Source organism: Neoarius graeffei, chromosome 13 (genome assembly GCF_027579695.1).
Source record: "Neoarius graeffei isolate fNeoGra1 chromosome 13, fNeoGra1.pri, whole genome shotgun sequence".
Classification (NCBI taxonomy): domain Eukaryota; kingdom Metazoa; phylum Chordata; class Actinopteri; order Siluriformes; family Ariidae; genus Neoarius; species Neoarius graeffei.
The window spans coordinates 27,795,066-27,810,746 of NC_083581.1; the positions used below are offsets into that span (position 1 = coordinate 27,795,066).

A 15,681-nucleotide genomic window follows, 5' to 3' on the forward strand; every position below is an offset into this window, starting at 1 on the left:
CGGAAACGAGTACTTTACGCCACAAGAAACCCGAAACCAAATGTTCTCAAAGCTGATTGGACCGTTACAAACAATAGATAATTCAAACACACTTACTATGGGGGAGTACAGAGGGCAAAAGTAATCTGACAAATCAAAGCTAAGCGGGGGAGGGTACAGAAAATCCCCGACCAAAACAAGCGGTTTCCCACTAAAAGGCAAAAACTTGACAGGCGATTCGTCATCACAAAGTTTATGGATGATGCGATTTACGATTTTAAAAAATCTGCAACTCACCATGCTTATCTCATCAATTATAACAGTGTCAGTCTCCTTTAAACATTCACGAACTAGATTTTTGGTGAGAGCACAACTTACGACCATTGTGCTTGGGAGATCAGCCGTTCCAATGCCAAAGAAACTGTGCAGTGTCCAGACAAAATGGCGAAATTCCTCACCATAGACAGTGCAGGCAATACCAGTGGAGCACAAGATAACCACTTTTTTCCCCTGAGATCGTAGTGACCCAACTATATCTTTTACAAGGAATGACTTTCCAGTCCCAGCAGGGCCGCCAACAAGATATTGTGGCCACTGTTGACTGCTTGAAGAATCGTAGCTTGCTTTTCGTTTAACACTTTGGTTTATTTACAGTTGTTACAGAGCCGGTTTGGGATTTAAAATTGCCAATACTTTTCCCTGCTTCGTCAGGTGTGTTTCTGATTGGCTGCCGTAATATTGTACCCTCCCCCACTTAGCTTCGATTTGTCGGACTACTTTTGCCCTAGTAAGTATGTTTGAATTATCTACTGTTCGTAACGGTCCAATCAGCTTCGAGATAACGTTTGGTTTCGGGTTTCCTGTGGCCTAACGTTCTCGTTTCCGTCCAGCTTTTCCGTTGCAAGAAGTTTGGCTTGTTGCTTTTTGTAATTAAACGGTGAAATTTATATTATTAGTTAAAAGATATTTTGTATTGAAATACCTCCTGGATATCCTTAGACGTTCTTTTTTGCCAGGTGGGTTTAAATCTGGAAGAATCCTCGATTTTAGTAAAAAAAAAAAAAAAAAAATCAGGTGAAAGCAGAGTGACTTGGCATAGTGGTTCGCAGGAGTCTCCAACCTTCTATCTTTTTAAGTAACAAAAGAGTATGGGGTACACAAAAATGGCTGAAATACACTTAAAATGGCCAAATATGTGACCCCTCACCGAATCCAGGGACATGTCGGCCGAAACGAATCCGAGATAATCGCAAAAGAAGCATTTTTTTTCGAAATTTGTGATTTTTGTTTTTTTCCCATCATGTGCAAGTTGAGATCTTGAAGAATGCAATCAGTATTTCAGATAATAGATTGTTTTGTTGGAAAAGCATACATTTTTTGTTGCAAATTGTCTCGTTTTTGTCAGGACTGTAGCCTGCTGGGGGGTGTGGGTAAATTACCATATGGGCCATTCACATGATGATTTAAGTCTTTTGTTTTTTTTTCCCGCGAATCAGCTGTATGATAAGGGCTGAGCGCATGGCTACTTAACTGCATACAGGCGTGTGATTTCACTATGGAATGAGTTACTAAACAGAGCGCAGAGGAGCTGAAAACCGCGAAGCAAACAGACACATGGTATTTACATCGGAGATAACCGTTTCTAGCAAAAAAAACCACAACCTCGTTTTCCAGATTGAATGGAATACTTGAATGATCGGATGATACACGGACCGTTCTAGGATTACATTCCATCGGAGGCATTGGTGTGTGCAAGGCGCCGTTTCTCTTTCTGATGGGGTAAGTTTATTAATCTAAGGCCGTGTGGTTATTTTTGCATGTAACGGAGAGTGTTGTGGTTTGGTTAAGCCTAGGTCACAACCGGACATACGATTTTTTGGCCGTGTGATTTTTGGCGTTTCCCAAATCGCTGCGGTTTTTTTTTTGTTCATGGAGAAAGACGTGCGTTGGCCGTAAGTTTGTCTTGCAACCTGAAAAAAACGTAAGCGCCCGTAGAGTTTGACATGACAAAGAACCTCTGCGGCCAATCTGCGGCTCGAAAATCAGCACATCGCACGCGCGCTCTCGTGCGTTTCATGCGCTCTCCATGTGTTTCTTGCGTTTTTTGCATGTAGACCGGCCGTAGGAGCACGTACTGTACGGCCGGTTGTGACCGAGGCTTTACATGAAACTAGCGTTGTGGTAGTTGTGTCATCGTGCTATCTTTCTTTCTTACGGTGTGAGTAATTTTTCAACCACAAAACGTTAAAGTATACTTTAGGACTTATTTTTGTACTTCATAATTGTTTTGGGCATACTTTGCATGGAAGGAAAATTGACGTGGTGATCTTTGTTTACATGAAAGTAGCATCATGCTAGCTAGTAGGGGGTAGAGCTTTCCTTAATGTCATGCAAATGAGCACCATTATGTGCCCGCCCTGCACCCAGAGTAGCTGAGATGGAAAACTTTGAGGGCGATTTTCTCCCTTTTCTGTTTTAAGAAGTATACACTTTCAAAAGGCCACACATTCTTCAAATATTGTCAGATCTCCACATGGAAAGCATCATTGGAAAGCTTAGAAACTGTACTTTCTGAATCTGTCAATAACTCAAAATGCCCCCGGGCCGACATGTGTCCCTGGATTCTGTGATCTGCCACATATGTGCACGAAACGGTAAGTGCACTTGTTTTCCTGCAATCTAAGCTTTATTTGTGAAATTTGGACAATCGTTTTTTTTTTATATTAATTTGTATACAGTACATACATCTTATACAAATCGTCAGCCTGGTTGACCTGTGCTTGTTCTGGTTAAAAGTAGGTTAAAGTGCATATCACGGGTAAATTCAGGAGCAAGATCAATGTAATTCTATTTTATATTAAACTTTGGTCAAATATCTGTAACATTCTGCATTCTCTGCAATTTTTTTTTTTACCTTGTGCAATACCAGAAAAATTCAGCTGAAATCAAGCCATTTGAGGCGAATTGGTCCGGCTCTGAAAAAACTTGGCATTTGGATTTCCGGGCAAACATTGATTTTTGTGACGTCGCGTGCGGGACGCCTCCCTCTGAATCCTACGTCAACGCTCGTTTGTTTATGAGAAAACGACCTGGTGGTTTTCTGTAAGTTTCTTCAACGTTATCGCGTAATTATTAAAATGGTTAACAGATGTATCGTAGGAGGGTGTAGCAACACCAATCTTGATGGGATTAGTACTCATCGTTTCCCAAAAGACCGGACAATGAGAGAGAAATGGGAGCGCTTGGGCTACACAGGCTGTGCACTGAAACCGTACAAAGCTCGCGCAGCCTGCTGGCGCTTCCACAGGTGACATCACGAATCTGGCTCCAGACTCCGGTGGTCTTTACATTAGACCGTATCCGTCTCGGATGCACTGTCCGTTCACATTAAAACGCCGGGAAACGACTCCACAGGCGGAACAACTTGAATCCGCCAGGGCCCACGTATTCAACCCAGTTCGTATCTGATCCGGTGCTGTGTAAACATTGAAGAACGAGGAAACGCTGTGCTGAGCTCTAGCTGACGTCGTCATTGGACAATGTCACTGTGACATCCACCTTCCTGATTCGCTGGCGTTGGGATCACACACACAGCGGCTCAGTCCCGAATTACTGCTCGTGTGCTCTGTGAGCTGCGCAGGGCCGGAGTGCGCACCCTCCAGAGGGCACTCGCTGTTCAGGGCGGAGTGATTTGGAGCGCAGGAGGAAGCGCTGAGCCGCACTGAGGTTTATTTACACATTTCAACTTATTTACCTCCTTCAGGCGCTTAAACTCAGTGAGAACATGAACATCACAGCCAGGTGTGTTTATCTGCTGGAGAAGGTGTTCGCTTGCCATCCTTCCACTTGCAAGTGGTGAGTGACTTGTGCATGCCCGATATGCACTGGGATCATGTGACGTGCCGTCTAATTAGTCATATGATTAGCGTATCCGTGTATTGGCGTTGCTGTGTGCACGCGAATCGTTTTGAAAACGTTAATCTGATGATCCGCTGATACGGTCTAATGTAAACACCACCTCTGTTTGGATTTTTCCAGACGCGTTTTGTTATTTTATTTTTTTCGGCTGTAGACAGACAGCCTTGTGCAAAATTACCCTTCTGGATGAGTGTGTAAAGGGACATACTTTCATATATGAAACACGAAATTGGTCCAGGATGTGCACTTTAAACGCCCCACAGTGGTCACGTGCTTCTGCAAGCTCCAGAATCGTAAAATGCGGGACACTTTTTATCCCAGTTAAACATTTAAGTTTATCCCAGTTAAGCAGCAAAACAGCTCGAAACTAGGACAGCAATAAAAATAGAACATTTTGTCCAGAATTTAACTTTGCGGTCTGAACCTTTAAGGAAATACTCCACACATTAACAGGTCATTGGTGAAAATAATTTCCCAGAACACAAACAAGTGGTCAGGTTCCAGCCTCCGGTGGCCCCTTGCCACTGTTTAAGAGAAGGATGATGAATGATAAGCCGGGTTTATGAGCAGATGTACAGTCACCAGGCTATAAACCAACACCACGTGTTTGCTTTTCCAGTTCAGCATGCTCCCAGTCTAATAAGATGGGGAAGTCGGGTGTAACTGTGACTCTCACCGCTCTAATGGTCTTTTTCTCCATGAAGGAGCGTCTTGTTGGACTCGGCCGGTGTCGGTGTGATCCTCAGCAGCAGGTACGCCGTTCCGGAGAGTCGCTATTCCACTTTCGATCCATTCGCAGAGTTTATTGAACATGTTGAAGCTCTTTAGAGGAAACTCCTAAAGCCACACAAGTCAGTCAAACACACTGAACACCAGCCAGCTCCTGCATTCGGGTACTGGAACTCCCGCCGAGCGCATGCTAGTAGCCAGAGTTACCAAATGCTAACTAGCTTTGTTAGCTAACTAGCCTAATCCTCATTTCCAGTCAGTCAACGCAACTTCCTAGCTAGCTAACCTAACCTCTCAACAACTACCGAGCTAACCCGCTAGCGGTGCTAATACTACCGATAAGTGACGATATTTCAGATATATACCCTAACTTGAGGAAACAGTGTTCTGTCTGTATCGTTTTTTTCCTAACAGAGCCGAAAGAAATACTCTGAGCGGGAGGTAAAAAGCGCACAACTTATTTTTCCACGGTAGTCTCTCCCGCTTCTTCCTCATTTAAAACCACAACATGGCCGAAAGCCGCGTCTCAACAGAACGCGTTTTCATTGGCTCGGCTGTGAGCACGTAAGGCGCGCGCGCGCGCAGTATTCTGCAACGTGATTCGCCCGCTCAGGTGTGACACGCTGTGTGACGTCACAGCCCCTCACCTTATTACACATTGCATTAAAGGAGACGGTGATGATCATAATCCGCCGCCTCCAGACCCACAGCTGCCATCCAGCAGATTGCAGTCATGGCAGAGCATTTTTTAACATAGTTATGGTCTCCCAGTCCAGGGGTTTTCAAAGTGTGGGAGAATCAGCTCCCCCTCAGAGAGCAAATAAACAACAGCGCTTGTTGTTGTACACATTTTTATTTTTTTTCTTTTACACATTTTAAACATCTGTGCTTTTTAAAATATCCTTTTTTTTTTTTTACACATTTTAAACATCTGTGCTTTTTTTAAAAGCATCTTGTTTTACACATTTTAAACATCTGTGCTTTTTTGAAACATCTTGTTTTTTACACATTTTAAACATCTGTGCTTTTTTAAAACATCTTGTTTTACACATTTTAAACATCTGTGCTTTTTTAAAACTTTTTTTACACATTTTAAACATCTGCTTTTTCTAAAACATCTTTTGTACACATTTTAAACATCTGTGCTTTTTAAAATATCCTTTTTTTTTTTACACATTTTAAACATCTGTGCTTTTTTTAAAAGCATCTTGTTTTACACATTTTAAACATCTGTGCTTTTTTGAAACATCTTGTTTTTTACACATTTTAAACATCTGTGCTTTTTTAAAACATCTTGTTTTACACATTTTAAACATCTGTGCTTTTTTAAAACTTTTTTTACACATTTTAAACATCTGCTTTTTCTAAAACATCTTTTGTACACATTTTAAACATCTGTGCTTTTTAAAACATCTTTTTTTTTTTTACACATTTTAAAGATCTGTGCTTTTTTTTTTTAAAAAAAAGTCGTTTTACACATTTTAAACATCTGTGCTTTTTTAAAACTTTTTTTTACACATGTTAGAGATCTGCTTTTTCTAAAACATCTTTTTTACACATTTTAAACATCTGTGCTTTTTTAAAACATCTCGTTTTACACATTTTAAACATCTGTGCTTTTTTAAAACATCTCGTTTTACACATTTTAAACATCTGTGCTTTTTTAAAACATCTCGTTTTACACATTTTAAACATCTGTGCTTTTTTAAAACATCTTGTTTTTTACACATTTTAAACATCTGTGCTTTTTTAAAACTTTTTTTACACATTTTAAACATCTGCTTTTTCTAAAACATCTTTTGTACACATTTTAAACATCTGTGCTTTTTAAAACATCTTTTTTTTTACACATTTTAAAGATCTGTGCTTTTAAAAAAAAGTCTTGTTTTACACATTTTAAACATCTGTGCTTTTTTAAAACTTTTTTTTACACATGTTAAAGATCTGCTTTTTCTAAAACATCTTTTTTACACATTTTAAACATCTGTGCTTTTTTAAAACATCTCGTTTTACACATTTTAAACATCTGTGCTTTTTTAAAACATCTTGTTTTACACATTTTAAACATCTGTGCTTTTTTAAAACATCTTGTTTTTTACACATTTTAAACATCTGTGCTTTTTTAAAACTTTTTTTACACATTTTAAACATCTGCTTTTTCTAAAACATCTTTTGTACACATTTTAAACATCTGTGCTTTTTTTTTAAACATCTTGTTTTACACATTTTAAACATCTCATAGCATCGTTAGCTAGCACCTCTTGGCAGACAACACACGGTCGCAGTGGAGCATCTTCAGATCCAGTCCATGAAAATCTCATTCATCTCATCTCATTATCTCTAGCCGCTTTATCCTGTTCTACAGGGTCGCAGGCAAGCTGGAGCCTATCCCAGCTGACTACGGGCGAAAGGCGGGGTACACCCTGGACAAGTCGCCAGGTCATCACAGGGCTGACACATAGACACAGACAACCATTCACACTCACATTCACACCTACGGTCAATTTAGAGTCACCAGTTAACCTAACCTGCATGTCTTTGGACTGTGGGGGAAACCGGAGCACCCAGAGGAAACCCACGCGGACACGGGGAGAACATGCAAACTCCACACAGAAAGGCCCTCGCCGGCCACGGGGCTCGAACCCGGACCTTCTTGCTGTGAGGCAACAACGCTAACTACTACACCACCGTGCCACCCCCATGAAAATCCAAACTTTAAATAATCGTGGTCATACTTCCTTCTTTTTTTGCTTGGCCCAGACTCTGTCTCCTCTCTCACTGTAGCTTTAGGTACTAAAAATCGATCCATTTTGTCTCTGGCAAAGGCTAGCTGAAGTTCGCTAAATATCCGCAGTAGTAACTTATTCTGGTTTATTTTTCCTCACGTTGCGCCCCCCCCCCGGAGAACTCTGGCGCCCCCTAGGGGAGGCGCGCCCCACACTTTGAAAAGCCCTGGCCTAGTCAATGCCAAACCAGCTTCACTGGGAGACCAAATTTTAAACCAAGTTATGTCTTATAATTTGGTTCAATCAGTTGCAATTAATTAACCAAGTACCATGTAAGTATACATTTAACAAGGAAAACGAAGATCTATGTTATAAGATATACACACAAGATCATGTTGGTTAAGAAAAACAAAACTAAAATTTGGTTACTGAGATGGCTGATGTCAGAATCCGATGTCATTACTGTGAAACTTTGACATAACATTTGTGCTTGGTAATTGCTCTTGATAGCTGTGTAGTCACTGTAGTGTATTTGTCTGTATGGTGATTGGTGAACCATTTTGCATCACAGAATATGCCGCAGCGGTGCAGCCGCATGGACTCTGGAGCCTGTGATTGTATTGCCCAGACCAGTTGGTCTCCTAGTGGAAAATCCTTAAAAAATGCTCTGAGTCATGGTCATCTTCAACCCCACAGGATGAACAATTTGATAAACAATAGAGATGTCATAATCATGTTTTGTCATTCATTTAATAAAACAGACCTGATTGGAGCTGTTCATGTGCATCCAGAGACAGGAAACAGGTTTCTATGCATGATGAACTTTTGATACTTAAGAATATTATTTACACTGGACTTAGTGTCTTGCAAAAGTATTCATCCCCCTTGGTGTTTGTCATGTTTTGTCGCATTACAAGCTGGAATTAAAATGGATTTTTGGGGGGGTCAATAACATTTGATTTACACAACATGCCTACCACTTTAAAGGTGAAAATTGTTGTTTTACTGTGACACAAACAATAATTGGGTGGCACGGTGGTGTAGTGGTTAGCGCTGTCGCCTCACAGCAAGAAGGTCCGGGTTCGAGCCCCGTGGCCGGCGAGGGCCTTTCTGTGTGGAGTTTGCATGGTGTCAGCGTGGGTTTCCCCCCACAGTCCAAAGACATGCAGGTTCAAATATCTTTTCATGCACTAATATCTGCAACAACAGTTTCAAAAACCTCGATGCCATTTTAAACTTTAACGGTGCAGCTGTTAACAGACAGAACTTGCTGAGTTGATATACACCGATCAGTCGTAACATGACGACCATTGACCGGTGACGTGAATAACATTGATTATCTCATTACAGTGGCACCTGTCAAGGGGTGGGATATATCAGGCAGCAAGAGAACAGTCAGTTCTTGAAGTTGATGTGTTGGAAGCAGGAAACACGGGCAAGCGTAAGGATCTGAGCGACTTTGACAATTTGCGATGGCTAGAGGACTGGGTCTGAGCATCTCCAAAATGGCACATCTTGTGGGGTTTGGGTTTTTTTCAACCCCAGAATTCTTTGTTCTTACTGCAATTTTACTTTTTAGTGTCTCTTTTGATTATCCAGTTGATCTGATGTACTTTTTTGACATGCCTTGTGATATTAGACTATGATGAAGCTGTTGGTGATATATCTGTAATAAGACATGGCTATAAGTCAGTGTTTCTCAAACTTTTTCAGACCAAGGACCACTTTATCCATAAAAAAAAAATTGTAGACCACCTAAACAAAACAAGTGTTGCCAGGCAAAACAAACCTCGCCCGGCAGCACTTATTTTATACCTCCATCCATCCATCCATTCATTATCTGTAGCCACTTATCCTGTTCTACAGGGTCACAGGCAAGCTGGAGCCTATCCCAGCTGACTACAGGCGAAAGGCGAGGTACACCCTGGACAAGTCGCCAGGTCATCACAGGGCTGACACATAGACACAGACAACCATTCACACTCACATTCACACCTACGGTCAATTTAGAGTCACCAGTTAACCTAACGTGCATGTCTTTGGACTGTGGGGGAAACCGGAGCACCCGGAGGAAACCCACGCGGACACGGGGAGAACATGCAAACTCCACACAGAAAGGCCCTTGTCGGCCACTGGGCTTGAACCCAGGACCTTCTTGCTGTGAGGCGACAGTGCTAACCACTACACCACCGTGCCGCCCAATTATTGTTTGTGTCACAGTAAAACAACAATTTTCACCTTTAAAGTGTTAGGCATGTTGTGTAAATCAAATGTTGCTGACCCCCCCAAAAATCCATTTTAATTCCAGCTTGTAATGCGACAAAACAGGACAAACACCAAGGGGGATGAATACTTGTCCAAAAACATGCAGGTTAGGTTAACTGGTGACTCTAAATTGAGCGTAGGTGTGAATGTGAGTGTGAATGGTTGTCTGTGTCTATGTGTCAGCCCTGTGATGACCTGGCGACTTGTCCAGGGTGTACCCCGCCTTTCGCCCGTAGTCAGCTGAGATAGGCTCCAGCTTGCCTGCGACCCTGTAGAACAGGAGACAAACAATAATTCAGATGAAAAAACAGAAATCTGTAGTGTGCATATGTATTCACCCCCTTTCGTACGAAACCCCTAAATAAGAGCTGGTCCAACCAATTCACTTCATAAGTCACATAATTAGTTGGTTAAGATCCACCTGTGTGCAAAGTGTCACATGATCTGTTCCATGATGTCTGTATAAATCAACCTGTTCTGGAAGGACCCTGACTCTGCAACACTACTAAGCAAGCAACATGAGAACCAAGGAGCCTCCAAACAGGTCAGAGACAAAGTTGTGGAGAAGTATAGATAAGGTTGGGTTATAAAAAATATCCCAAACTTTGAATATCCCAGGGAGCACCATTAAATCCATTATAGCAAAATGTAAATAAAATGGCACCACTACAAACCTGACAAGAGAAGGCCGACTACCAAAACTCACAGATCGGGCAAGGAGGGCATTAATCAGAGATGCAACAAAGACACCAAAGATAACACTGAAGGAGCTGCAAAGATCCACAGCGGAGATGGGAGAATCTGTCTATAGGACCACTTTAAGCCATACACTCTACAGAGCGGGGTTTTATTGAAGAGTGGCCAGAAAAAAGTAATTGCTTAAGAAAACACGTTTGGAGTTTGCCCAACAGCATGTAGCAGACTCCCCAAACACATGCAAGAAGATTCTCTGGTCAAATAAGACTGAAATTGATCTTTTTGGCCATCATGGGAAACGCCATGTGTGGTGCAAACCCAACACCCTGAGAACACCATTCCTACAGTGAAGTATGGTGGTGGCAGCATCATGCTGTGGGGATATTTTTCATCTGCAAGGACAGGAAAGCTGGTCAGGATTGAAGGAAAAATGGACGGCACTAAATACAGGACAATACTCTATGACCCGCCACGCCTACTTAGATCAAAAGGTGCAGGCTATCTGCTGGTACCTCGTATAGTGAAGGCTACATCAGGGGGCAGAGCCTTTTCTTACAAAGCCCCACTGTTATGGAACAGCCTTCCAAGTAATGTTCGGGAATCAGACACAGTCTCAGCATTTAAGTCTAGGCTGAAAACATATCTGTTTAGTCAAGCCTTTTGTTAATGGTGTTTATGAGGTAAAGGAGTAGATCTGGAGGGTCCTCAGACATAGAGTGTTTTGGTAAACTGGGATGTATGGATGCTGTCAGTCCCCACTCGCTTGCTCACTCGAGTTTGTTGACGGTGCAGTGGCTGGCTGCTTTATGTCCCGGGGCTCCCTCATGCCTGTGTTACCTTCTGGCTCTCTCCTTTTAGTTATGCTGTCATAGTTAGTTGCCGGAGTCCCTGCTTGTACTCGGTGCAATATGTATACTGTTCCTACTTATTCAGGTGACATTGGGCATACCTAACCACCTGTGTTTTCTTTCTCTCCCCCCCCACTCCAAATCTGTCCCTCTGAGTTACATGGAGTCAACAGGAAATCTTTTGGTGCAGACGGTGGGGACCTCGACTGGCTATCGTAGCCTGCAGGGAATCGGCCGTCAGACATTCTGTCGCATGTCCCAGACCCGGTGAAATGTAACTGAATTGTCTTGGCCAGGCCTAAGGGTCCCATCTGCATCTCATCATTGCTGAGGAGTGTGCTCCCATCACCCAATCAAGCATCCAGCCAGGTCATGATATATTTTTTTACCATATTAACATGCCATTGTGTGTCATGCCTGATGTAAAGACTCTCGTCTCTGCGAGCCTACCACACAGATTTAATACTTGTCATTTTTAGGGCATACCTAACAACATGTTTTCTTTCTCTCTCTCTCTTCCCCCCCCATATCTGTCCCTCTGAGTTACATGTTGATCCTGGGATTGAGATGCTGGCCTCTTCTGCCCCTCGGACCTGCTTGATCCATCCTGGTGCCCTGTGTCTGGTCGGAGTTTTATCGCCCCACTCCTGTGAAGGACGGCCCCATGAGGACAGTTGAGGGTTATACCTGTTAAAACAGTTAATATTATAGTCAGGCTGTCTGTTGTTGCCCAAATGAGGATGGGTTCCCTTTTGAGTCTGGTTCCTCTCGAGGTTTCTTCCTCATGTCGTCTGAGGGAGTTTTTCCTTGCCACCGTCGCCACAGGCTTGCTCATTGGGGATAGATTAGGGATAAAATTAGCTCATGTTTTAAGTCGTTCAAATTCTGTATAGCTGCTTTGCGACAATGTTTATTGTTAAAAGCGCTATACAAATAAACTTGATTTGATTTGATTTGAATACTGGAGGAAAACCTGTTTGAGTCAGCCAGAGGCTTGAGACTGGGACAAAGGTTCATGTTCCAGCAGGACAATGACCCTAAACATACTGCTAAAGCTACATTGGAGTGGTTTAAAGGGAAACATTTAAATGTCTTGGAATGGCCTAATCAAAGCCCAGACCTCAATCCAATTAAGAATTTGTGGCATAACTTGAAGCTTGCTGTACACCAACGCAACCCATCTAACTTGAAGGAGTTGGAGCAGTTTTGCCTTGAGGAATGGGCAAAAATCCCAGTGGCTAGATGTGCTAAGCTAAAAGAGACATACCCCAAGAGACTTGCAGCTGTAATTACAGCAAAAGGTGGCTCTACAAAGTATTGACTTTGGCGGTGAATACCTATGCACACTCCAGATTTCTGTTTTTTCATCTTAATTATTGTTTGTGTCACAATAAAAAAAAAAGCAACAATTTTCACCTTTAAAGTGGTAGGCAAGTTGTGTAAATCAAATGGTGCTAACCCTCCAAAAATCCATTTTAATTCCAGCTTGTAACATGACAAACACCGAGGGGGGTGAATACTTTTACAAGACACTGTAGTATCAAATATGTACTCAATTGCCTACTAATTCTGACTCAGGATGCTGTGGGCTGATAAAGTGGAATGGACTTGAATATTTTTTTTTTTTACAGAAATTCATAAAGCACGGGGAAGTAGTGCAGAGCATGTTAGAAACCGTACCGATGCAGATAATTACAGGTTTGTTTGGTTGCAGCATCAAAAAGCATCTCACTTTTGATCATTTGGAGAAACGTGAAAGTAGCAGTTTCAGTTTTATTGTATGGTATTTTCTTGCTTATTGTGAATTGGTGCGTGAATGTGTGTGCACATGGAGCACTGTGATCGACATCTGGCATCCCAGCCAGAGCGTATTCCTGCCTCACACACACTGTTTCTGTGATTCACTTCGATCTTGACTTTTCACATGATTAATTTATTTTCACATGCTATTTTGTAGGACGTGCGTTTCTTCTGTGATATTATTCACAACATGTCACATGTGTTTATTTGAGTCCACGTGTGCTATTTCAGGGTATAATTTGTAGTAATGTTCACATTTTTCCACATGTGACCACGTATTACTGTACTTACATCATAAATCGCATGTGATTTATACATAAACTGAAATTTTTTTTAACATGTTCCATGGGCGGCACGGTGGTGTAGTGGTTAGCTGTCGCCTCACAATAAGAAGGTCCGGGTTCGAGCCCCGTGGCCGGCGAGGGCCTTTCTGTGTGGAGTTTGCATGTTCTCCCCGTGTCCGCGTGGGTTTCCTCCGGGTGCTCCGGTTTCCCCCACAGTCCAAAGACATGCAGGTTAGGTTAACTGGTGACTCTAAATTGACCGTAGGTGTGAATGTGAGTGTGAATGGTTGTCTGTGTCTATATGTCAGCTCTGTGATGACATGGCGACTTGTCCAGGGTGTACCCCGCCTTTCACCCGTAGTCAGCTGGGATAGGCTCCAGCTTGCCTGCGACCCTGTAGAAGGATAAAGCGGCTAGAGATAATGAGATGAGATGTCACTTTGCATACTGGCATTTATTTCTGCTCAGTCTGTATAATCACATAATTATCACAGAAACCTGGCTTCATCCGGAAATACCCGATGCTAGCTTGCAGCTAGCAGGCCGCACTCTGCTCCGCTGGGATAAGAATGAGACAATTATAGATAAACACTGTTCCCCGGACCTCGAGTACATGTCTGTAAGATGCCGGCCTTTTTTTCTACCGAGAGAGCTAACTGTGGTGATTGTCACAGCTGTGTACGGTATATTCCACCTGACGCCAGTGTAAACACAGCGCTCTCTCTCCTGCTGAACACTGTTAACAAACAGCAGCGGGCTCACCCTGACGGTGTTCACATAATAGCAGGTGACTTTAATAAGGCCAACTTGAAGACTGTACTGCCGAAGTTTTACCAACATGTTAAGTGTTCTACTAGAGGGGAGAACACTCTGGATCATGTTTACTCCAACATCAAGCATGCGTACAGAGCCATACCCCTCCCCCACCTCGGCCAGTCAGACCATCTTTCCCTCCTGCTCTCCCCAGCCTACATCCCCCTCAGACGCAGAGCCAGGCCCACCACAAGGACCATCACAACCTGGCCTGACAATGCACTCTCCAAACTACAGGACTGCTTTAAATAGACATATTGGGACTTATTTGAACACCAGGAGCTGGAGACATTCACAGGAACGGTACTGGACTTTATCAAGTTCTGTATCGGAAATGTGACGGTGAATAAAAACATCCAGGTCTTCCCAAACCAGAAACCCTGGATGACCAGCCAGGTCCGCTCACTCCTCAGGGCTCGCAACTCTGCCTTCAGGTCAGGTGACAGAGCTCTGTACAGTGCCGCTCGAGCTGATCTGAAAAGAGAAATTAAAAAAGCCAAGGTGGACCATAGGCTGCGTATAGAGTCCCACCTGTCCAGCAACAACATACGGGAGGTGTGGCGGGGCATACAAGACATCACGAACTTCAGGGACTGTGATGCGTCAACAGGAGACTGGAGTGTGCCGCTGGCAGAGGAGCTAAATTGCTTCTTTGCTCGCTTTGAAACATCTCAGCAGCACTCATCTGCTCCAGCCCTGCCCCTACCACCACACAGTTCGTACATCACCCCATTCACTGTACAGGAGCACGATGTCGGACAGGTGCTCTTGGCAGTGAACCCCAAGAAAGCTGCCGGCCCAGATGGAGTACCTGGTAAGGTGCTCAGAGCATGTGCCCACCAGCTCGCCCCTACCTTCACCAGGATCTTTAACCTCTCCCTGGCTCAGGCAGTCGTCCCGCCCTGCCTAAAATCAGCTACAGTAATCCCGGTGCTGAAGAAGTCTCCCGTCACCAGCCTGAATGATTACCATCCTGTGGCCCTCACTCCGGTAATCATGAAGTGCTTTGAGAGACTAGTTCTTCAGCACATCAAGGACCACCTCCCCCCAGACTTCGACCCCTACCAGTTCGCATATCGTGCGAACAGATCCACAGAGGACGCCATCACCGTAGCTCTACACTCTGTACTGAACCACCTGGAGCAGCAGCAGAGCTACGTCCGCATACTCTTTGTGGATTACAGTTCTGCTTTCAACACAATAATCCCGGACATCCTTATCAGTAAACTGGACACTCTCGGCCTCCCCCCTCTCACATGTGCCTGGATAAAGGACTTTCTAACTAACCGGCCCCAGACTGTGAGACTTGGCCTCCACTTCTCCTCCACCCGCATGTTGAGCACCGGCTCTCCACAGGGCTGTGTGCTGAGCCCCCTCCTGTACTGCCTCTACACCCACGACTGTAGTCTGACCCACAACAACAACAACCTTATCGTCAAGTTTGCTGATGACACCACAGTGGTCGGACTCATCTCAAAGGGAGATGAGGCAGCCTACAGAGAGGAGGTCCTGAAGTTGGCAGCCTGGTGTTCAGAAAATAACCTCGCTCTGAACACCAAGAAAACCAAAGAGCTCATTGTTGACTTCAGGAAGCACAGCACCGACCTAGCCCCCCTCTACATC

The 15,681-nt window shown here is 43.5% G+C and overlaps 1 protein-coding gene across 1 annotated transcript in view; it reads right to left on the minus strand.

The window, feature by feature from the left end:
- senp1 (SUMO specific peptidase 1) overlaps positions 1-5,145 on the minus strand; it is a 44,954-nt gene extending 39,809 nt beyond the window's left edge. The window contains exon 1 of the mRNA XM_060937446.1: positions 4,574-5,145. Within this exon, the coding sequence (XP_060793429.1) occupies positions 4,574-4,710 (137 nt within the window). The 5' untranslated portion in view covers positions 4,711-5,145. The remainder of the gene's footprint in view (positions 1-4,573) is intronic.
- Positions 5,146-15,681: the final 10,536 nt, after the last annotated feature.